The 25,163-nt window shown below is 41.3% G+C and overlaps 1 protein-coding gene across 2 annotated transcripts in view; it reads left to right on the top strand.

Annotated features, from left to right (window-relative positions):
- Positions 1–1,705: 1,705 nt before the first annotated feature.
- snx3 (sorting nexin 3) overlaps positions 1,706–25,163 on the top strand; it is a 35,116-nt gene continuing 11,658 nt past the window's right edge. Inside the window, exons 1-2 of one of the 2 annotated variants that reach the window (XM_078212386.1) lie at positions 1,706–1,938; positions 24,944–25,039. In XM_078212386.1, coding sequence (XP_078068512.1) covers positions 1,777–1,938; positions 24,944–25,039 — 258 coding nt within the window. In that variant the 5' untranslated portion in view covers positions 1,706–1,776. The remainder of the gene's footprint in view (positions 1,939–24,943; positions 25,040–25,163) is intronic. The other variant, XM_078212387.1, reaches the window with a different exon arrangement.

Here is a 25,163-nt window from a genome sequence, read left to right on the forward strand (position 1 = left end):
ATTAGTAAATTTGTGGATGATACTAAAGTCGGTGGAGTTGTAGACAGTGCGGAGGGAAGTGGCAGGTTACAGAGGGACATAGATAAGCTGCAGAGCTGGGCTGAGAGTTGGCAAATGGAGTTTAATGTGGAAAAGTGTGAGGTGATTCACTTTGGAAGGAGTAACAGGAATACAGAGTACTGGGCTAATGGTAAGATACTTGGTCGTGTGGATGAACAGAGGGATCTGGGTGTCCATGTGCATAGATCCCTGATAGTTGGCACCCAGGTTGATAGGGTTGTTAAGAAGGCATACGGTGTGTTAGCTTTTATTGGTAGAGGGATTGAGTTTTGGAGCCAGGAGGTCATGCTGCAACTGTACAAAACTCTGGTGCGGCCGCATTTGGAGTATTGCGTACAGTTCTGGTCACCGTATTATAGGAAAGATGTGAAAGTGTTGAAAAGGGTGCAGAGGAGATTTACCAGGATGTTGCCTGGTATGGTGGGAAAATCGTATGAGGAAAGGCTGAGGGGCTTGAGGTTGTTTTCGTTGGAGAGAAGAAGGTTAAGAGGTGATTACAAGATGATCAGAGGATTAGATAGGGTGGATAGTGAGAGCCTTTTTCCTCGGATGGTGTTGGCTAGCACGAGGGGACATAGCTTTAAATTGAGAGGTGACAGATATAGGACAGATGTTAGAGGTAGGTTCTTTACTCAGAGAGTAGTAAGGGCGTGGATTGCCCTGCCTGCAGCAGTAGTGGACTCATCAACATTAAGAGCATTCAAATGGTTATTGGATAAACATATGGATGATATTAGAATAGTGTAGATTAGAGGGGCTTTAGATTGGTTCCACTGGTCGGCGCAACATCAAGGGCCGAAGGGCCTGTACTGCGCTGGAATGTTCTATGTTCTATATTGATTTTTAATTTGAATTGATTATGTTGATACAAATTTTAGAACAGATAAACCTTACACACAAACTACTTACCTGGCAGGGTTGACAGCATGGTTAAGCACAGGTAAGGTTGGCTTACTGCACTGGGGGTGTGCTGACGCTTATGATCGTGGCTTGCTTAAACTAGGGTAGAGTAAAGGATCAGGGTAGCCAATGAGGTTAAAGTGAGGCTCACTTGATGCAATTTTTCAAAGCCATCTCGGTCTTTTGGCTAAGATGAAGCGTTAGACCAAGCCTGGGAGGGTGGCAAATCCTCATCCTGTCAGCTTGGATCTTATTTGATCGAGCCCAAGATGGGATACAATGTTTCGTGTTGTCAGCTTGGATCTGGTTTGTTCCTCGTATGGGAAATCATGACTGGACTTAATTTGAATTGGCTTTTTTGATTAGAAATGAAGCACCAAAAGGCACCAATAAAAAAAAACTCCATACAGAGACATACACATACTTAACGGAATTATTGAACACTGAACAATGGAAAGAGAATGGAAATTTATTAAACTGACAAACATTAATGGTCAAAAAGAAAAAAAACTCTCTTGGTTGCCTCCCACTCTCACTTGAATTGGTGCTTCAAAGTCTATCACCTGGGTTGGGGAGAGCAGACAGCTGGGTGACCGCGCGGCATCCTGGGACCTGTAGTCCCTCCAGCTGCCGCCGCGCGGCATCCCGGGAGCTGTAGTCCCTCCAGCTGCCGCTGTGCGGTCCGAGGTCTGCCGCCGGCCGGAACTACATCTCCCAGGATGCCACGCGGGGTAGGGGCGGGGCCGCCTCGCTGTCAGCTGGTGGACGGCGACAAGAAGCGTCAGCGGCGCCAGCTGCAGGCAGAGCGAGAGCAAGATGGCGGAGGCTGTGCCTGACACCCGGCGGCTCCTGGCCAAGCCCCAGAATCTCAACGACGCTTACGGGCCGCCCAGCAACTTCCTGGAGATCGACGTGGGCACCCCGCAGACCATGGGGGTGGGCAGGCAGCGCTACACTACCTACGAGGTCCGGATCAAGGTGAGGAGGCGGGAGGGAAGCGCTCGGCAGGCCGGTCGGTCGGTGGGTGGGTGCGGCGGGGTCGCCTTGCTGGCTGGAAGTGTCAGCGCTTTCCTCCCATCGCGAGTGTCGGTGGCACGAAGTGGCTTCGTTTCATTCTCGCTGGAGGAGTGGCCGGGGTGTCTGAACTTCGTGGGGAGGCGGAGGTGACTCCCGACCCCAGTGACATCTCTCCGCTCCCCCGAGTGTCCACAGGGCCCCACTCACTACATCCACAACTCGCATTTGACTAAGTGTCGGAATGTGCGTACTGAGTGAAGAGACTTGTTGGCCAGTGCTGTCTTGTGGAGAAATTCTCTCCAAAAAGAGGAAGTATTAATTACTGAATGCTAAGTACCGGAATGGAGTGTATTGTGCTTGCTGTGTTGGTTTGCTTTTAAGTAAAAGTTTTTTTGAGATGCAATTAATTATCGGTATGTCCGAACTTTATTTATTTGATTCAAATGGACTTGACATATCCAAATCAACATTAGGGTTCGTTATCTCTCTGGCTTATCTTGGCATCTGGTCAAAATGTGGCCTTGCTCTGACTTGGATACGCCAACGTATTTTTGCTGGCAGCAGGCCACAGCAATGATGCATAAAATGTCATGTGTAAATTCTCCTCGGAGTATAGGAAGTTACAGTTGAGACTTCCAGTATTGAGTCGAGTTCGGTTGTAGTTTTGTTGGGTCCAGTCACAGGACTCGCTGTACTAGTATTTTAATGTTAATTATGGGATATCTGACATGTTATCTTAATTTTCTTATTTAATTTTTATCTAAAAGACAATGATTGCTTTTGTACTTTGATTTCTGTTCGGGCTGTTCCCCCTCCTTTTTGGGGAGCTGCCCCTTTTACTTTGTCCTGATTTAATCTGAGTTTGTTTACTTGGTTTGGTTTGACCTAAAAAGAGGGCAAGTGTGAAAGCAGTTTAATGAACTTTGCTGGTAACTCTATCATTGGATTCAATTGTATTTCTCCAGAAATTGAGTACTGTATACTGCTGAATGTGCTATGTTTTTGTTACCTTTTAACCTAACACTTGCTCTGTTCCTGTTTGAAGCCCCATGGCACTTTGAAAGAGGACATTGGGTTATTTGCTTTGTCATGGGATCTTACTGTCTTTGAAGGTTGTGGTTCCAAAATGAGGAGCTGCACATGATTAAGCCAAAATGAAAACTATGGCATTTACTGAAGATGGATCATTTGAAAGTTGGATGTGATCATAGTTTAATTTTTCAAAAAACAAGTGTTGTAGATCCAGTCTGATGCTGAAACATGTTGCAAACTTGAGTTGTGTTTTTCTGTATAGAACAGACAAATCTAAGGTTTCAGCTATGTGTCCTTTCTTGTGCTTCATTGTAACTTGCCCTCCAGCATTTGGAAAAACATGCCTCAGCATTTCCATACTTTGCAGACCGGTTTCTATCTTGAAATCCTTAACCCTTGGTCCTGCTGAGTTACTGTTGTAAATGCGTTTCCTCTGTCAGACTAATTGTGGTGCACTTAAGTAGTTGTCACACTTAAAAGATGTAACTATAATGCAGGGAGATGCTAAAATGTGTGGTATAGAATAGACAGTACTGGGCAAATTACTTTCAATATAGCTCAGTATGAGGTAGTTTCCTGAGTAGAGTAAGGTCACATACTGACAGATTTGGGTACAGATTAGGCTGTCATGTAAGACATGCACCAGGGATTTTTTCTAGAGGGATTAAATTGAAAGATGGAAGTTTGTTAAACTTGTATTTAACCTTGGGCTACTCTTGGGTGGATTGCATGCAGTTGGAGCAGGTGCAAATGTTCAACTGGGATGCCTGGACACCACCTCTGGAAAAAATAGAGAAATGACCTGATGGAGGCATTTAGAATGAACATGTGGTATTGTTCAAAGGTTGATGTCAGAAAATTCTGGAGAAACTTTACCGAAGGGATGTGGGGAATGCTACCACAGGCATAGATAAGGCAAAGTGTATAAAATTATTTGCGGGGAAACTTGCTAACCCCATGAGGGAGAAAGTAATGGAAGAACGCACCATAGGGTTGGTGTATAAGCAGCAGGTTGGACTGGGCCTACAGAACAATCCAGATTAGATGGAATGTGAAGAAAATGTGTTTTCAAGGAGAGGCCTCATGGTATTATCACTGAGGCCCAGGCAGATGGTGGAATTTGAATTCCATAAAGTATCTGAAATCAAGAATCTACTGAGCATTGTCGATTGTTGGAAAAATCCATCTGGTTCACTAATGTCCTTCAGGGAAGGAAATCTGCAGTCTTTACTGAGTCTGGCCTACATGTGAGCAATGTAGTTGACTCTTTCTCTCAGAATCTGTACAGTGCAGGAGGAGGCCATTTGGCCCATGTCTGATGACAATCCCACCTAGGTCCTATCCCCGTAACCCTACGAAGTTAGCCCACTAATCCATCTAACCAACGGGACATTAAAGGGCAATTTAGCATGGCCAGTGCATCTAACCCGCACATCTTTGGACTGTGGGAGGAAACCGGAGCACCCAGAGGAAACCTATGCAGACACGGGGAGAATGTGCAAACTCAACAGTGACCCAACCCAGATCCCTGGAGCTGTGAGGCAGCAGTGCTAACTGCTGTGCCACCATGCTGCCCTCTGAATAAGGGTAACTAGTGATGGGCAATAAATGGACAGCCAGCAATGCCCATATCCCATAAATTAAATAGTCCTGTCACTTGACTTGGCGAGGAGTAGATTTCTGCTATCTTGTGCTCATAAGATGAATAGTTGATCTTTTAACTTGATTTTGACTTGAGGGAATGTTTGAGGATGTCATAAGTCTAAATGAACAAGTAGGCTCAACTATCTGACAATGTAACCATCCTCAAGACGACTGCAGGAAAGAAATTTTCATATTGTAGTGATTTGAAGTGTCTGAGCTGATGCTTGCTAACAATTAACAAATCAACTTTTGTTTTATTGCTGAAACTTTGCTGTCAATTTTCAAATCCTTGCGATTGATATTTTCAAACTGATCCTCAATTTTCTAAATATTACACCACTAATAGTGGTGGCAAGACCACCGTTTATTGTTCATCCCCAATTAATAAAACTGCATTTTTATTCTATACTGCATTGAGATTTCCCTTGTGTTGAACATGCTTAAACTGCATGCTTGAGCTTGCTGCCAAACTAATTGAATATAATGTATAGTGAACAAATTAAGTGTGCAATAATTGAAATTCCACCTGATGTAATTCTGGCCAGAGAGGGGCAAGAAGACATTGAATATTCCAGCATACTATGTGTTAAGCAAATTAATATGGTATTCTTGCATTTTCATGATCTACAAGTGTCCAACATTCAATTCTTAATTTGTGAAGTAAAATGGTCTGACTTAAATTTATTCATTATGAGCTGGGTTTAAGTGATCCAGGAGAAGTGCTGATCTTGCGCTACTATTTGTCCAATTTACGAACTTTGTTAACTTTGTCTTTGCTTGGCAGAGCTACTTGCTCTCCTTTTTAAGCAGACCTTTCACTATTTTGAGTCTATAGCCTCTGGTCTTGTTTGAGCTCAGGTTTGCTATCTCTTGTCTCTCTCACTTTGCTTTAAGTTGTGGAACTTGTTTTTGTTTCAGTTCATCTCATCTCATTTTACATTTGGGATGATTCTTGTTCCCTTTGATCTGTCCAATTTGAAGGATAGTGATCAAAATTCTGCACTGTACCACAAATGTACTCTGTTCTGAGGAATTGTAAAGCCTCTGCATAACCGATGTGGATTTGTTTCTGTTGTGGGCATGTATCCCAACATTGAAATTAATCAATTGCTCAATTTCATGGTCAATGTTGCATTTGAGTTTCTTTTATTCGTAGTGTCCTTTGTGATTTGTGGTGCCTTTCCTGTGCAAATTGGCTATGAACTTGACCTCCGTGACTGTTTCAGAAAACTTTGGTGTGGAAATTGGTTTGGGATTATCCTGAAGATGTGAAAGTACAAAGGACAATTCTTTTCTGATTTGAACTTTCTGCACAATTAGATGAATTGTATTTGGGTTGATCATGATATTCTTGTGTTTCAGGCTTGAGTTGGTACCTGCAAGTGGTTTGGTTTTCCACATTTGGGGTTCTGGGTCATCTGGTATCCAAAGAGTGTACTGGTCCAAGGTGGAAAATTGTATTGTGACAGCTGCATTTATCTTTGCTCAACCGAATTTTGTTCATGGCAAATACCATACCTTTCAGAGTCCAAACTTCTTGAGCAATGTAACGTGGGCTGAGTTCCTCTGAATAATGTGCTACTATAGTTGTGAATAGAATGTGGAATTGTTAGCAAAGTTAGCATCTATTGCCCTTGAAGGTGGTGGTAGTTAAGCAGCTGCAGTCCATGTGGTATTGAGGGTGGAGTGCCAGAATCCAATCCAGTCCCTGTAAGTACTATTTCCAATTGTCTTGGGCAGGCTTTTGGGGAGTTCCTGTAGAATATCTGGCCTGATTGGTCCAGTGACATTATCAATGGTGGCCCATCAGATGGTGATAGCAATACTGTTGAATGTGAAGTGTGAATGCCTGATGCCAACGCTGCAGCTTTAATGGAGAATCTTGGCCAGTGATTGTAAGAGTTGAGGCACCTTTTCATTATGATTAAGATACTTTTGGGGCCTTTGCCATGTCCATGAGCCTAGTTGTTTTGAACACTAACCTCTGGTAGTAACCTTGAACATTCTGCTATTAAACCTAATACTAAAGTGTGCCAAGTAAAGTAATTTTTTCTGCAGTCTTCATTATTTTGGCCACTTAGTTTTATCCTCTTGGGCTCTATATCCTTCAAAACTAGAAGTATTTCCATTTTAAAACCATGGAGTGCTAAATTTACACAAATTATTAGCTGACCTATTAATTTTGAACCATGGCAAATATTTAACTTGCCTTATCTATAAATTCCTATATTTCTTCAGTTCCAAGCAAACTCAGCACTTGCTGCAGTACTATTTTGGGTCAGCTTCCATCAGTGCTTCTGAAATTGCAACTGCTTAATTTTTTTGAGGGGCAACATTGAAGCATTTGAAGAGTTTTATAGGATATGAAGCAGTTTCTTATAAAGTTAACAGATTGCAAAAACAGTTATAATTAAACCTGAGGTGAATTGTTTCCCACTAGTGTTAAAGGAAAAATTGTTAGAATATTTTTGACATTGAAAAATGTTTTGATTGCATACAACTTGTACTATGGACTGAACTGTTAAACTAAGAACTGGCTGTGTCTTTCTGAATCCAGCTCCAGCAAAAACAGCTGTCATTAATTCTGAAGTATGAGCAATCTGAAATATTGCACAAACATATTGGCTATTTTCAGGTTGGAAAACTGTTAGTGGATGCAACTGGGGTCTGGACTCGGGCCTCCAGTAATCTTCTTTATGACTTGGTTGAAGATACAATTTTGTCTTTTAAAAAGCATTTGGACAGTTACATGGATAAAAGCAAATTACTGCAGATGCTGGAATCTGAAACCAAAAGAGAAAATGCTGGAAAATCTCAACAGGTCTGGCAGCATCCGTAAGGAGAAGAGCTGACGTTTTGAGTCCAGACGACCCTTTGTCAAAGCTAAAAGGCATAGAAAGTGGGAGATATTTGTACTGCAGGGAGAGGGAATTAAATGAGTCATAGCCACAGAAACCAGGGGAAAAGACTGCTAATAGCTGTCCACAGAGAATAAAGGGTGTGAATGGCCAGATAGCAGAGAAGCTGTGCCAGTTGAAGATGGGGAAGAGGGATATGGACCAAATGCAGGCAATTGGGACTAGATTAGGGGTGTAAAACAAAAAGGGCAGCATGGACAAGTTGGGCCATAGGACTGTAGACTTCTGACTGAGGGACAGACTCGTCTTGTAGCCAGGTTCCCTGATAAAGGTATGAAAGTGATATCAATGGGTTGAGTGGACAAATATTTGGGATGGAGTATAAGTGAGGGGGGGGGGGGGGGGAAATGAGGCTGTCTCGGACAGGAAGAGTAGCCTGCAGAATGGTGCAGTGCATGGGGGATTTTGAGGATCCTTGTACATGAATCTCAAATTTAGCATGAGTACAACAAGTAATTAAGACAGGTGGAATATTTGTCTTTGAGACTGCTCCTGGAATACTGTGGGCAGTTTTGGTCTTTGAGGGACGGATGCATTGGAATTGGTTTCGAGTGTTTGTTCTATGGTCCTGGGATAAAGGTGTTGTCTTGTTGAGCAGCTTGGGCTTCTACCCATTGGAGTTTAGTAGAATGAGGTGTGATTTTATTTATGATGCTGAATGAGGGAGAGCCCAACACGAGGCTGAAGCATCTGCTACAATCTTCAGTGATGAGCCCTAACACATTCTGGCAATAATACTGAAGACTTGTGCCTCAGAACTAACTGCAGTCTAAACAAGCTGCTTTGGTGCAGCTGTATCATTGGCATTCACCCACAATGTGCAAAGATTTCCTACGTATGACCTAATTGTAATCTTGGTTGAAACATGTCTGAAGAGCTGAACTCAAACTCAAGACGAGTCGTGTCCTTGACATTAAGGCAGCATTTGTGAGGCATTAAGGAGCCCATGCAAAACTGCAGTCAATGGGAATCGGATGGGATTTTTTGGGGTGGGAGGCTCATTTGGACTCGACATTAACTCTCTCAGCACAGATGCTGCCAGCACTGCTGGGCTTTTCCAACATGTTTGTGTTATGGGTGTGCCCATTTAACTTTATTCTGTGCCATGTGTGACTAAGATACTAATGCAGTTGGTGTCAATATGGAGCATCATGCCATCTACCCGTGGTGTTCATTGGTATTGGCTTTCAACTATTGCTATCAACATCCTGGTGAATTACCATTGACCAGAAAATGAACTGTGCCAGCCATGTAAATGCTATGGTTAGAAGCTGGGAATTCTGCTGTGAGCAACTATCCTCCTGATTCCTCAGTCAGTCCACCAAGTCAGGAGTGTGTAAATAGTCAGTCTGTCTGCCTGGATGAGTGCAGCTACCTGCTCAAAAAGCTTGGCACTGTCCAGGAGAAAGCAGCCCACTTAGTGGCACGGTAGCACAGTGGTTAGCACTGCTGCTTCACAGCTCCAGGGTCCCGGGTTCGATTCCCGGCTCGGGTCACTGTCTGTGGAGTTTGCACATTCTCCTCGTGTCTGTGTGGGTTTCCTCCGGGTGCTCCGGTTTCCTCCCACAGCCCAAAGATGAGCGGGTTAGGTTGATTGGCCAGGTTTAAAAAATTGCCCCTTAGAGTCCTGGGATGCGTACGTTAGAGGGATTAGTGGGTAAAATATGTGGGGGTAGGGCCTGGGTGGGATTGTGGTCGGTGCAGACTCGATGGGCCGAATGGCCTCCTTCTGCACTGTAGGGTTTCTATGATGATCTAACACTATATCAACATTCACTCGTCAACAGTGACAGGAGTTTACTATTTACAAGGTGCACTCCAACTCACCAAGGCTCCTTCAACATTACCTTCCAACCTGTGACTCCACCCAGAAGGACAAAAGGAAGCAGATGCCCTTGAATGCCATCACCAGCAATTTGTTTCTCCAATCCACACCATCCCAACTTGAGCAATAGTCTGTCAGTGGGTCAAAGTCCTGGAACCACCACCTAATGGCACTGGGAGTACCTCCACCAAATGGACTGCAGTTAAAGGTGGTTCACTACCATTATGAGGGCAGTTGGGGATGGGCATTGGTGCCAGGAACACATCAATGAGAGCATGTTTAGCCTCCATCTAGAACTGGGGCTGAGTTTCTGAGCAGGGAGTCTCTGATTTAAAAGAGATGGGGCAATTACTTTGGAATCCTGATTCCCAGAATGCAGAGAAGGCTGGGGTATTGAATGCTGAGTTAAGACAGGTTTTGATCTAGCAAGATTTGGGTTAGCAAGCGGACAGTAAAGTAGAGTTAAGACCATAACCAGATCAACCATGATATTGAATGACTGAACAGGCTTGGACCAAGTAGCTTACTCCATTGCCTGTGCTTAGGAGTTGCAACATGAGAGTGCACAATTAGTTGAGTTGGGTAAAAATTTTTAACCACTTGTCTGTGCATTTGAGATGTGGGTCGATGTAATAAATGAGAAATTTGCACTGTTTTGAGCTTAACATTTTATTAAGTGTTGTACAACCAATGTTTGGTCAGCATGGTCATTTGAAGATCAAAGTGAATTGGGTGTCAGTCAGAGGTTTACAGCATTGAAACAGGTCCTTTGGCCCAACTTGTCCATGCCACCCTTTTTAAACCCCTAAGCTAATCCCAATTGCCCATATCCCTCAATACCCATCTTACCTATGTAACTGTCTAAATGCTTTTAAAAAGACAATTGCACCTGCCTCTACTACTACCTCTGGCAGTTTGTTCCAGATGCCACCCTCTATGAAAAAATTGCCCCTCTGGACCCTTTTGTATCTCCCCTCTCTCAAACCTATGCCCTCTAGTTTTAGACTCCCCTACCTTTGGGAAAAGATATTGACTATCTACCTTGTCTATGCCTCATTATTTTACAGACCTCCTATAAGATCACCCCTCAGCCTCCTACGCTCCAGAGATAAAAGACCCAGTCTATCCAGCTTCTCCTTATAACTCAAACCAAGTCCTGGTAGCATACTAGTAAACCTTTTTTGCACTCTTTTTCTAGTTTAATAATATCCTTTCTATAATAGATGCTTTGAAGATCTTGATTTGTCTTATTGTCCTCTTTGCTTTACCTTAAACTCTGCATTCCAGATCTGATATCATAAATACTCTGGCTAGGAAGATACTGTCTGATCTGTGTAGATCCAGTATTTTCTGCTATACAGATGCTGGAAATCTAAAATCATTTGCCTAGGATAACATGCGTTTATGGCTGTGAATGTATAAAATTGCATCAATGTTGCATGTGCAAGAATCCCAATTTGAAGTTTTTGCTGATGTGCAACAGCACATCAGATCATTTAGAAAATTGAAATGCATCAATTGTCTACCTCCCTAAAATGCAGATTTTTCTGTAGCACCTGATCTCTTGGTTTGACCACATCTGCATCAAATACTACATTTTGGAATGATGCTGTTCCATGATTTGCAGTATAGTTGCCAAAATTCGCTGCAGCTGCTGTCATTTTGATTATCAGCACCTGCTTTCTATTTGAGCTACTTTTTAGCTGATAGGCTTGCCAATTCTGTAAGCCTTGTTTGTGGAACTACCTTGAGAAGCCAGTTTTCACTATCCTTGTCAGCAACTGCTTTTACCCTTTGTGAATTCAATGGCAAGTCAGATTTGTTAACACTCTTCTTGGAAGATGGAAAACCAGGTATTGTCATAACTGGTCTTGATTTTTGCGTTGAGATGGGATTGGTGTAAAATAGCTTGTTGCTAGCTCAAAACGCTTTACTTTGTAACCTTGTCCTTCTGTTTTTTTATGATTTGCGTCATTAAAGTGAAGAGCCCATACGCACAGAGTAGCCAACTTGTATTATTTCTCATGGTGATCTTTCAGCCAATGTGGGCATATTTGGACAATTGCTGCTGCTCATTCTCTCTACCCATAAGGCTCATTTAAATGTGCTATATGAACACAGTTTAATGTAAGGAAATATCCCTAGCTGCTTTGGCATTAAACAAAGTATGCAACCAAAACAGTCAAATGGCCAAAAGCAAGAGCAAAAAAATAGATTTCAGGAGTGTCCTTGGAGGAAAGCAAGGTGTAAGGAGGTGATTCAAGAGCTTTGGGGCCTGATGGCATAGTCACCAATAGAGAAACTGCATGAATGAGGCTTTTGGGAGCAGATGAGCTGAGGCAAGCTAAGCCAGATGTTTGTAGTGGAAATGGTCTAATGATGGCACAAATGAGATTAGAAGCTTGTCTTGGGATCAAATGGAATGCAATCACAGTAAGATCTGGCTTAATCCATTATTTATGGTGCCATGGCACATGGAAGCTCTTTTTTGGTGTTTAATTGTGTAAGAACTGAATAAGCTATTTGCATGCACAGTTTGACACTGGCAATTTCAAGACAATGTCCAGTCAAATCCCATGTTTGAGGTCTCCAGCTGAATTACAATATAAGATGTGACATGGATTAATGTGCAATACTTAATTTTTGGTTTGGATATTAGCTGCAAGAAGGGGCAGAAAACAAGACTGACAATTTGTCAAACATAATGGATCACTTTTCTGGTCATTCAGCAGCTAGCCATGCTGAGGCATCAGTTGAATAGTTTTGGTCTTTGAATTTTCCTCCTTTTGGTACAATTATGTAGTCCACTGCATTAGCTAATAGCCTTGTATGGTAAACCTAGGTGGCAATTCTATTTGTAAGTAAAGCACCACAGTGTAGCATGGCAGCAGTGGTTAGTACTACACAATGCCAGGGACCCAGTGGCTTGGGTCACTGCTGTGTGGAGTCTGCACATTCTCCCCATGTCTGCATGGGTTTCCTCCAGGTGCTCCAGCTTCCTCCCACAGTCTGAAAGACATGCTGGTTAAGTGCATTGTCCATGCTAAATTCTCCCTCCAGTGTACCCAAGCAGGTGTCTGTGTGTAGTGACAAGGGGATTTTCACAGTAACTTCATTGCATTGCTAATGTAAGCCTACTTGTAACACAAACTTTAAACAGTGGTCTTTTGTGTGTTTTCAAAGTGGAAGACTTGTTGTTTGCTGAAAAGATGGGGAACTCCACACAAGATACTGTAAACAGGCAGTGTCTGTGAGTTTACCCAGTTGGATCAACTGCTCAGTCAATAAAAAGCAACTGGTAAACAGGAAATATAATAAGGGCAAGCGCCATCTTGAGTGTAGGGATCTGGCATATCTGGGAAAAGGGAATTTGCAACAGATCAGGAGAACACCATGATATTCATATCCTTTTGCAAGCTTAAACTCCAGTGGATGAGATTAAATGATTTTGTTTCGTGTTTGAAATATTTTTCCCCCTGTGGAAAATGAAGCATTTCAATAAATCCCACAGCCTTCCAATAAATTTGGGATTTGAAAAATTTGTGCACTTTTGAAGTTGGCAATTTCTAACGGTTAGCATGAATAATGTTTGAGACAACTGCAGTTGGGTGTTGGTGCACAGAATCTTGAAACAATTACACTAATTGTGGGAGCTTGCAAAAAGGGAACCATTTCATGGTGAGGTAGCGTGGTGATAGTGAAACACTTTGGAGAACTGAAACAAATCTGCGGAAATTGGGCTGCAGTGGAGTTGATGGACAGGACTGCAAGAATGCATTACATGAATCCTGGCACTTGAGTTAATGTTCTCAATAGTTTGAACTCTGCTGTTTGGCACTTAAAGGAACATGTTCTGACATTGACTGCCAAACTCAAGATCAATTCAACTAGTGCATCTGCAAAACGGTTGCTATTAGATCCTTGCATTCAGGTGGCATCTGATTTGTTGAAAAAATGCAACACTGTTTTATTTAATTGAAAAGGCTGACCAGTCACTTTGATTTTCCTCCTAGTATGGTTGACCATAAAGCTGCAAATATGGTCAAAATTGAGTGTAATTTGAGCCTTCTGTTCATGAAGGGTCCATTCTGTTTGGACATTGGGAACTAGTGGAACTGTTCTCTGGACAAACATGAGGTAGTAATTGGATCTAACAATGCAGAAACTCTGGCAAAATGTCTTGAGTGAGAAAATCCAACTAGAATCTCTTGTTCAGCTCTATTTCATTGCCCTAGTTAACCCCTTCAATTATCTTTCCCAGCAGTTGGCAAACTTCAGAATGCGCTGAGAAATTTTAAACAGAATTGCAAACTTTGCAGTAAATCTAACATGAAGGTCTTGAAAATGTATGGCATCTATTTTTAAAATGGTCACTTTTTGAGCTTTGGCCTTCAATGTGAAAAGTAAAGTTTAAAAATATTACCAGCATGAGCATCTACTGTAAATGTTCTTGTTATAAGCAATTGATCTTTTAAAGTTTCCAGATAACTTATCACTGGCGGTATATGTACTTGACTCGATTCAATAAATTGCACAACTGCTGAATACCCGGAGGTAACCTACTTGGGGGTTTTTAAACTGATAGCCAATCAGCATCACATTGCTAACATTCAAACCCAGATGTTTGACTCCAAGTCCAAAAGTCTGAGCACAGAATTGAAAGCTGACAATTTGGAGTGAAGTACTGAAAGAGTTCTGTAGTTTCTTTTGGACAAGGCATTAAACAGAAGCCCCATATGCCTACTCTGGGGATAACTCCTCCCTTGTTCAAAGTGTTTATACGTATCTGTATTGCTCGGCAATAGATAAAGAACAAAAGCTTAATTTTATTTTGAATGTTAAGGTGAAACCTGGATCCAGATTGGAGACAGCAGGCCTGCAACGGTTTGTGTACATTTTAATGAGGTTTGCAACCATTGAAGTAGTTTGTGGATGTATGCTGGTGCCTTGCAAAGGGGTCCAGAGAAGGGAACCCATAGACAAGTTTTTTTTTTAGTTAATTTGGTGATTATGCTAAGGTGCAGTTTAAATCTTTAACTTGATGTACTACAGATTGCTGAGGAAACTAAGTCTAAGAATCTAGAAGTTAAGTGAAGCTGAGACATAACCAAGTTGTCTGCAAGGAGCAGGTCCTAAATGAGATCCAAGAAGACCTTAAAAGAACCAGAATCTGGAAAAGGTAAGTGAAGTCAAGAGGGAGGAATGTTCCCAAGTTTAAAAAGAAGAAACTGCTGGAAGTGGATACATCAATAGGTTGCTGGGAAGGAGCTCCAGGATTTTGACTAGTGAGGGAATGGCATAGTGCCAAGTCAAGATGGTGTGAATTGGAGGGGAATTGGACATTCCCTTCATCTACTGTCCTTCTCCCAGATGGTAGTGATTCCAGTTTGAAAGGTGTTATTGGAGTCTCGGTGAGTTGCTGTAGTGCATTGTATATCCACTGACACTGCATCAGTTACTTGTCACTTGGCTTGAATCCAAATGTTGCACATACCCTGCTGAATGTAGATGCAGACTGCTTCAGTACAAGTACAATAATCATTGAACATTCCAACTTGTAACACAAGTTTGGGTAATCATTGAAGCATCTGGAGATGGTTGGGTTTGGAACACTACCCTGAAACTCTTGCAGCAAAAATGATTGTCTACTCATAGCCCTTTTCCTTTTTGGTTGGATTCATACCTAGCACAGTGGAGAGGGGAAGCTGATCAGGCAGTAATTGGCCATTTGGCTTTGTCCTGCTTTTTTGTGGCCAGAACATAATTGGGCAATTTCAGTCTGGTAGATGTTTGTTTTGTAGTGAGGGCCATAGTCTATAGCATTTGCTGAAACCAGTGCCTTCACAGCTGTTTCTTGTGGCATGATCAAAAAAGCCTGCCACTTAATGGAGAGTTCGGGAGGAGGCTCCATCAATTTATCCAGATTGCAAACATTTGCACAAATGTTGTCAGGCTGCTTGACATCTAGACAGTCTGTAGATGTTAAGGAGGATTTTGCAAGGTTGAGTGGGCTCACTGTCACTTCTGGTGTCTAGGTGGATGTTAAATGCACCATCCAGTTTTGTGTTGCAGTTCCATAATCTTGTGTTGCAGTTTGCTGGGCCACTTCCAAGGGCAGTGAGTCAAGTACATTTTGTGCGAGTGGACATCAGTTGTGTCCCAGAGCACTAGTCTGGGCCCAAGTCCAGTAACAATGGCAATTTTTCAATGGCCATGAAGTACTTAAATGTCTGGTCATGAAAAGCAATGAAAGTCTTGATGTTCAAATATTTGAGGGGAAATGGCTGGTTCTTGAACTGAAATATTAATCGTGCTATGTTGCACATTACAACCCCCATTAGTGACCGATAACTAAGATTTGAATCCCATTGACAAACCAAACTAATTGCATGGCTTCAAGTAGTTGATTTTAGGTTTACAGTAAAAATCAATTAAATGTTAAACTGTTCATGTTTTCATGTGACTACCCTGTACCGCATGTACATGTTCTTTATCTGCAAGATGTTCTAATGCGTTCACCGCTGTTTCCCTGAATCGTAATCTCCTGTGATAGTCAATCCTCATAACTGTCCTGTGAATTCCCATCCAATTTTCGGCAAGGTCCAATTTCTGTCCTTGCCAGGGAAGAATCTTGCAATGTCCTTGAATTGCCTGAGGCTCCTTTGTACTGTGAACTAAGCCCAGTCCATCACGAACCAGCCTCCCATCCATTGACACTATCTACATTTCCCACTGCCTCAAAAGCAGCCAGCATAATTAAGGACCCCACGCACCCCAAATGTACCCGTCTGAGATCGTACTCTAATAGCTGCTTCCTACTGCCATCAGACTTTTGAATGGACCTACCTTGCATTCAGTTGATTTTTCTCTAGAGCCTAACTATGACTAACACTGCATTCTGCACTGTCCTTTCCTTAGTGGTATGCTTTCTGTATAGTGTACAAGAAACCATACTTTTCACTGCATACTAATACATGTGGCAATAGGTCATATCAACAAGCTTTCCTTAGCCTTCTGCCTGATTGCAGGCTGCAGCAACTACTGTCCTTTGTCTGGCTGCTATTTCAGAATTTCAATCTTTACAGTGCAGAAGGTGGCCACTTGGCCCAGGGGTTTCACACATTCTACCTAGTCCCACTTCCCTGTCTTATCCCTGTAACCTTGCACATTTCTGATCGCAATCCAGTTCCCATCTTGATTGAACCTGCCTCCTCCACCCTCTAAGTTTGTTGCAGACTCAACCACCCTCTGGGAGGAATTTTTTTTCCCTTGCATCCTTTTCATTCATTTTGCCAATTATTATTAATCTGTGCCCCGAGTTCTTGGTTGCTTTAAATTTCCAAACCTTTCAGGCTCCTGAATACTAGTTATCAAGTCTCCTCAGCTGCCCTCCAAGGTAAACCATCCCAATCTATCCTCATAGCTGTAGTTCTTTATCCTTTAGATTATTCTGTACTCTTCCCCAATGCCTTCACCCCTTTCTCGGGTATGAAACACAGAAAATAGGAGCAGACACAGACCATTCAACCCTTCAAGTCTACTCTGCCATTCATTATGCTCAATGCTGATCATCCAACTCTGTAACCACAGCTCCTTCTCTCACCGCACCCCCCTGCCCCCAACAAGTCTACAGTCATCTGGGACTACCTTCTGAAAAACATACAATGTTTTGACCTCACTCTGGTAGAGAATATGGCATCCAAACCTGGATGCAGTACTCCATATTAGGCCGAACTAGTGTCTTATACAAGGTCAGTGTGATCACGATGCCTATATGCTTTAACTGCTTTACTATGCCCTGCCATCTTCAGTGACTTGTGTTGGTGAGGCCTCACCTGGGATACTGCATATAGTTTTGGTCCCCTTGTCTAAAAAAGGACGCAGCAATTGTAGGCTAATTCATGGGATGGGAGGGTTCTCCTATAGTCTGGGTCTGTAAGTTTAGAGTTGAGGGGTGATCTTAATCAAAAGATCCTGAGGGGGCTTGATATGGTAGATGGTGAGATTTTCATCAGTGGGAGAGTCTCGAACAAGGACGTAACTACAGGATAAAGGGCTGGTCACTTAAAACTGAGGAACACAGAAATTCTTGAAGGTGGTGAATCTCTGAAATTCTCTGCCCCAAAGGGTGGTGGAGGTTGCATCATTCGAAGTGCGGGCAGGTAAGTATTTGGTCATGGAATGATGGGGTAGGCTTGAAGGGCCTGGTGGTCTACTATTTCTTGTTCATATTAATTAAAACTTCTGACAATAGGATTCAGTCCACTTATTTAGCTTTTGAGTAAATGCTGAATATCTTTAAAATGTAGGGTTAGCAACTTGTCATGCAGCGCAAATATGTTGCACTAAGTAAATGGATGTTCTGTGTGTCACCTCAGAAATAAGATGTTTTAAGGAGCTGAGACGTTCTCCTTGATGTCCCAGCTAATTGTAATTCCATCAATATTACAAACATTACCTATAATTAGCAAGGTCCCATAAGCAATATGGTATGCACAAATTGGTTGCAGTTTTGAACATTTCAGTTGTGTAGAAGCAAGTTTCTTTAATTTTGTGAATGTGAAGCTAATTATCATATGAAAATTTCACTGAAATGCACCCCCAGCAGAATGAGTACAGAATTACTATTTGATTCTGCTTAACAGTGCATTGATATTTTGAAGGCCAGGTTTGATTGTGAATTTTGATTTTGGCTATTTTCAGTAGAACACATAGATACATTGTGATCAAAGCCTCGTTTAGTGCCTTTTATAACAAAAGGCTGTTTCAGCATGAAGCTCGCTTGAAGGATTTTACATAAGTAATGAACAATTTCAGTAAAATCAAGTTTTCACCTGCACATTGAATTTCAGTATATTGCTGCAAACCGAGACCAGCACTGTCTACTGTGAAAATAGCACTTTCCTGGAGTGCCTATTGAAAAAGCTTAAACTTTTTGAAGTGTATTGCCGAAATGGAATATCAAAGCAAGTCAATGCTGCTGTGCAAAATGAAAAATAAAGCTCTTGCTTCACTGGAAGGTTTTGGGAATTAAGGAAAGAAGCACTTTGTTTGCATTTGTTCATCAAGTATGTTACCATAGCAGAGGTTGATGTCAAGCTGTCTTGTGAAGTATACAATGATATTTTATTGACTGGCCAATGCATGCTTAAACTTTGTTCCAAATTTTTCAGTGTTTTCACAGATGTCTGTTTATTTAAAGCTGAAAAGCACTTTTTAATATTTGAGGGGCAGTGCAAGTTATTGTCCCTTTTTTTAAGGACAACACAGCAGATTAAGGGTCACTTAGATGAGTGTGGAATCACCCATGAGTCTGGGAACCAGCTATTGGCATGAGGATGCTGTAGAACTAATGGTGCCTGTGGAAGTGTACATCTTCACAGGCAGATGACACAGAAATGTTGGCTGAGTGCCTGGCTCTGTTTTTCAAATCTCTGCTAAATGTTGAAGTGACTAAATGTTTTCATAATGCCCTAAATTAAGACACAGAACGTTGTAACAGTCCAGGAAGCCTTTGCTGCAAGTAGGGAGATTGAGTTGCAACTCAGTGTTTACTACTCTGTAGAGGCTAGATTTCAAAATGCACTCTTCAGAAAATGAATTTTATTACAAATAAGCTACAAGTGTTCTAAAACTTTAGCAAACTGCACATTGCAAGAGAAGTTATACCAATCTCTTTTTTCCACTGAACCTTGAAGCAAGAAAACTGAACAAGGACTTTTCACTGCACCTTCAGAGCTTGACTCATTTGAAGACTCGTGTTCAGTGATTCAAGGCATTGCTGTTGGAGCTTTCAGCCACCGGGGATACCATACACAATGCAAGAAATAGTACTGTAGGATGTTTCTTGCTTTCAGTGCTTTTATAGATGCATTGCCTTGTTTGACTTTCCATTTCCCATTACTGAATGTCTGTCTGCAGAAGAGTCAGTGAATAGTCTGATATACTGCCACTGGTTCCCCTCAAACTGCTCACCGTTCTGACTTGGGAATATGTTGCTGTTCCTTGGGTCAAAATCAGGAACTCTTCGAACCAGCACAGTGGGTTTCATACATGTGGACTGCAGCAAATCAAGAAGGCAGCTTGTCACCACCTGAGCAATTGGATGGACAAGAAATGCAGTCAAACTAGTGGTGACCATTTCCCATTTAAAAAAACTTGGACACAAACCACTATTTCCCAATTTGCTTAAACTTGTTTCCAAGGACTGCCTTGTAACATGTTTTTTATGTTGACCACATGTATTAGATGCTACCTTTGTCTATAAACCAAGTGCACCCAAACATAAGGACATAAAGCTAGATTCCTGTGAAATGGGGCATGTCTCTGATATGTCAGTCCAGCCACAGTCTATTTTGACTTCGCTGCTCATTTAGTGCTACTTCCCTGATTTGACTGCCTCTATATTGAGGTGAACAAATGTGATTAAGTTAACTGCGATGTAGCAAGTTGAATGTGCTGCCACAAGTTCCTTTATTGGGTTTTTTTTTGCCTTTGTCTAAATTGCTCAATTTTAGCTTGAATGGTCTGCCAAATCAGTTAAGAAATTTTCAGCAAAACTCCTGGAATGTTTTGTGCTTTTTTTTTAAGAAAAGGGAAAAAGAGCACAACCATCAGTCCTCAAACTAGCCCCAGATCAAATTTGATCACCGTGCTATCATTTTGCTCTAATAGTAGATCTTGATACCCTTTGGACACAAGGGCTTAACTTGTATAGTTGTCAGTTTTAGCAAATTAAACGTGAAGCAACAAATGGTTGCCATTTTTCAGTTTTAAATGGTCTACCTGAGTTGGTTTTGCTTTCTTGCTGTATTAAAACTGCACAAGATACCACATCTTGCACAAGTTAAAACTGTCCAGCTGCACTGGTTCATGGAAGATTTCACCTTTTAACAATTGCCTTGGAAAGTTGCTCATTTGAGTGATTTGTGGGAACTTGGCATAAATTTTCCACTTAATAGGCAAGAGGAAGTGATGTGGAGATGCTGGCATTGGACTGGGGTAAACACAGCAAGAGTTTGAACAACAGATTAAAGTCCAAGAGGTTTATTTGGTAGCAAATGGCATTTGCTTTCGGAGCGCTGCTCCTGCTTCCGATGGAGTGGATATCTGCCCTCAAACAGGGCATACAGAGACACACAATCAAGTTCCAGAAGAGGAAGTGAGCCATTCATTCACATTTGTGACAAACTGTTAATTGGAAGGCTGGGAACTTGCAACAGAACTTTATGCTCTTGACAATTTCAATCTCATTCCAATAACTTGTCTAGGAACTAAAATCGATAACTTTTCCTGGGAAAGTTTGCAATATTCCATCTTTCCACTTTGTAGTTTAAAAATATTGAATGTGAAATTTCAGCATGTGGGGGGGGAAAAAGAATATTTTCATCAGTACACAGTAATATGGTCATGACTGCCCTTGCATTCTTTTGCAATTCTCAGTACACCATGCCTGGCATTTCCAAGGGTGTCACCCTCCTCTTGAAGTTATCTGAATAGACTACAGGGAGACACTTGTGCACTTTCTTAGCATGATTTTCTGAGCAGAGTGGTAAGGGATTTGTTTGCTTTCTAACCAAAGGAGCATTGAGGCCACTTTAGCAACAATAATTGCCATGTTAGTTGTGGTCACTTAGTTCAGCTCAACACATACTATGATGGAACCAGAGACATTCTTATTTGCTTTGTTGCTTCTTGGATGGTTGTTCAACCATCAGGGGCCCTGAATGTTAGATTTCTAAATGGCACTTTCAAAGCTAGATCAGCTCAAGATTAGTGCCATAAAACTAGAGCACAAGTGGAGTTATTGCACTTCTACAATAGACTAGATGTCTTCAGCCTTTTTTTCCTGTCGATGGGTGAATAAAGAATGAGTGAGAGGTGTCAGAAGTTCAAAAAGGAAATTTTCAAGGCAAATTAATATGGATTATCCTCTCCAGTCAAACATTGTACCTGTAACCATAATCTGTTCCAGGGATTAACTTTTATTATAGACTTCCGTGCCCACAGGTAAAATCTCTCGGGGTAGGCTTTTTAGCTAGGTTGATCTTTACACCAAGTAAAATAGAAGCTAATCTCTTTGTAATTTGAGAGAAGGTATTTAAAATGCAGAGTCCCATTTTTTAACATCAGTATTGTAAAGGTTTTGTTCAATCTTTAAGGCTCTCAAAGACCCAATGGTTTGTTAAGGCGAGGAAGGGCAAGTTTAGTTTTTTAAAAAAAACTAATGGGTGAAATTAGATAACTTTAATCCACAATCCAATTGGTGCAAATTAACTGCTTGCTGTCTTCAAATGGGAGCATTTTCTTGTGTAGAAAACTGCTGTCTGCACAAATCAATGTCCCTTCTGGACAGAACTGACTCAGACAATTGAGTTTATTTTATTAAACGTTAAATAACCTAATTCTGTTAAATTTGCTCTTTCATTTGGAGTCAGGACAGTGGTGAACCAAATTTTTTAAGAGAAAATCAAGCTTGAGCTTTATGAAAGGCATCAGATTAAATTTGCAGTTCATAATTATAGGAATTATTTAAAAATACAAGTTCAATAATTTAACAATCAGTTTCTAGTTGCCAAAAAAAGCTGGTTTCTTGTAGTCTCAGTCAAAACCGTATAAACTTGTCTGGCTATCCTGTCACAGACTTCAATTTTCTTGTAAACCATAAGTCACACTAATTTTGCCTTAAGGTATAGTTATACCTAGTTACTGTGCCAATTTAAATTAGCATTCAAAAGTTAAAACATTTGTTTCCAAGTTCAGAAACAACTTCTAAACATCCCAAGGTGCTTCACAGGAGGGTTATTAAACCAAAATCTAACTGAGCCCCAAAAGACACATTGGGTCAGATAATGTTTAAGTAAGCTGAGAGGCAACCTCCTTTTTAACCTGAAGTTTTCCAAGTCTAAAATGAAAACTGAACTAATGGGAGCTGCAAGGTAGAAATTGAGTACAAATGTACCGCATATACTAAAGTGATCAAGTAATCTATGTTGTGTAAAAGTCAACTGTGACTTATGGGCAAGAGAACCTTAATTTTTCTTCTGTCAGTCCTAGTTTTTGAGACTTCATAGGCATTCATTCAGTTTAATTCGTGGTCAGGGTGAGAATTGAAACCGTAAGTTAGAGCTGGGACTGAATAGAAACTGGAATTGAATTTAACTATTACATGGCAATATGACTGATTTTGAGAATTCAAATCACATCTGTGGAAATGGAACATGCATCACAACTCAGTAAATACAAAATTCCTTAAACGTAGAATGACAAGCAGCTAGAACACTGAGTAAATGTTGATAGAAATCTAACTCCACTGCCACCATTTGAGTTCAATCCACTGTCTTCCAGGAAGATCCTCCAATTTTACAGTGGAGTCTCTTGGCACCTTTTCAATGATCTTGGAGGGAAGGGGCTCTGCCCCCATCAAGCAGTGGGCAGGGTGCTGACCCTTCATGTTCCAGCTGGTGCCATTGTTGAAACCATCACCTCTGAGCTCAATTGCCACCACCACTGCCTGTCTGAGCAGACAGGCTTGGCTCCCTCTCTCATGGTGACTGGCAATCCTCCATTCCTCCATAGCAGTTGGGATTTTTAAATCCTCTTATCCCCTTGTTAAAAGTATTCAGGAAACCCAAAGATTGACACCAACTTCATTACAAGGAATAACAGTTTATTCTGCCCCCTGGATGCCAGCCTCTATTTTGCCCTCTATGCCAATTGTCAATACAAATACAAGAATAAGTATATAACTGTCATGTTTGATATTTGTAATTTGAGTAAAATCATACAATGTATAGAATTTGATTTCTGGCAATGGATTCTTGTAACTTGAAGCTTTAGCACATGGTTTTTACTGAGATTATTCTCTATTTATTGCCATTAGGAAATGTGTAGCTTTACCACAAAACAGGTTTTTGTTATAAACTCTTTGGCTTTTAATCCCCCACGAGCAAAAACCATGTTTCTATGTTTTGGCTATTTTTCATGTTAATGTGAGCTGCAGGTTGCATATCCTGGCTTGGGGCCTAGGGAACTGAGAGCACACCAATGGTGGAGCAATTAAAATAGAGGATACTCCAGGATTAGTGAGTGCATTGTCAAGGGCTGTGGGCTGGAGGAAATTGGACAGGGAGTGATGAGGCCACAGGAGGGTTTGAAAACCAGGAATAAAAATGGAAGACTTGTAGGTTAGTGACAAGTGTTAAGGGAATGGGACTTGATGAAAGTTGAGACATGATGGAATTTTGGATGACTAAGTTTTCGGAGGGTAGAATGGAGTCCAGCCAGGAGCAATGGAGTCAGGAACTGGGTGTGGGGAGAAGACTGAGGACAATGGCCTTGATTTATCCCAGTGTTTTGAAGGAAACTTCCATTCAGTACTGATCAGTCTAATTCTACAGCATTGGAAGAATTGAAGTGATGTAGGGGAATCATCAGTGCACAAATTGCCAAAGTTCCATCTTTGGATGACATGTTGGCCCCTGGGCTTGTGTGGGTCAACCAAAGATTCCATTCTCCTATTTACAAAGTATGATATTCTGTTCTCTTGGACAAGTTCCCCATATGCTACCAAAATACATCAAGTGGTCTTTTTATTTACAGGATCTTGCACTGGGCTAGTGTCCCTACAAATATGCACACACAATTAATCGAATGTAAAAAATACTAATATATTGGGTGTTGCATAATCAGTGGTCAGGGAACTCGTGCCTCTAGTGACTTTGGTTAGGTAACAATTAATTACAAAGGCCAAGGCTGTGGGAAAGGTGTAACATCACATAGTCTGCTCAGCCTAAAGAATCTGCTGCACTTGTCACCTCCAGCAAATGAGTTCTTATGCTAGTATCTGGGGGAAATTCTGATTTTTGTTCAAACTCTACTGGGAATATTATTGGACTAATCCTAAAGCGCAAGACTTTCTGCTGTCACCACCCCACCCCCCATGTAATCTTTGTTTGATTCTACCTTAATTCACTCTCCAATGACACTTTATTTCTGTTGCCCTCACTGCTGTTATCTGCTTGCATTTCTAATTGGTGTATTCCAGTTGAAAAGTGCAGAAGAATGTGTAAAAGGGCTATCAAGATTTGGCTGTAAATGATTAAAAGCTTAAACAGGCTGAAGTGTATAAATTGTTACTGCAGAAGAGGTTTGTCAACAAGCATCTGGAATAGCATTTGATGGTTAGCTGGAAAGATGCATATTATTCCTCAATTACTTGTCCTTATCTGGAATCACCCAATATCTGAGTATCTAACAGTTTAAATTTCACTACATATCTATGTCTTTATCTAATCCCACACATTTATGGGGTAATCATTTTGATATTTTGCTTGCATCTAGATCTTGGATGAGGATAAGGTGAAGGGAAAGTGTTAAATTTAATTGAAAAAGGGTGCTCCACTCCTGACCTAATGTCTTGAGTGATATGCATTTTTCAAAATGCCCACTGCCAACTATTTTCAGATGTATAAATGATTCCATTTATTTGCATTAACGACATTTGAGCTTCTGTAATTGATTGCACACTTTGGACTTTTTTTTTCAGACTAATCTACCCATATTCAAGCTGAAGGAATCTTCCGTCAGAAGAAGATATAGTGACTTTGAGTGGCTGAGAAATGAGCTTGAAAGGGAAAGTAAGGTAAAACTGAAGTGGTTTTTCTCTATTGTCAAATTTGCAGCTCTTGTCTGAACTTGGTTCTCCAGCAAACTTCATTTTTTGTCTTGCCATCACTGCCCACATTGAAGGGGGAATATTCGTTTAT

Source organism: Mustelus asterias, chromosome 5 (genome assembly GCF_964213995.1).
Source record: "Mustelus asterias chromosome 5, sMusAst1.hap1.1, whole genome shotgun sequence".
Classification (NCBI taxonomy): Eukaryota; Metazoa; Chordata; class Chondrichthyes; order Carcharhiniformes; family Triakidae; genus Mustelus; species Mustelus asterias.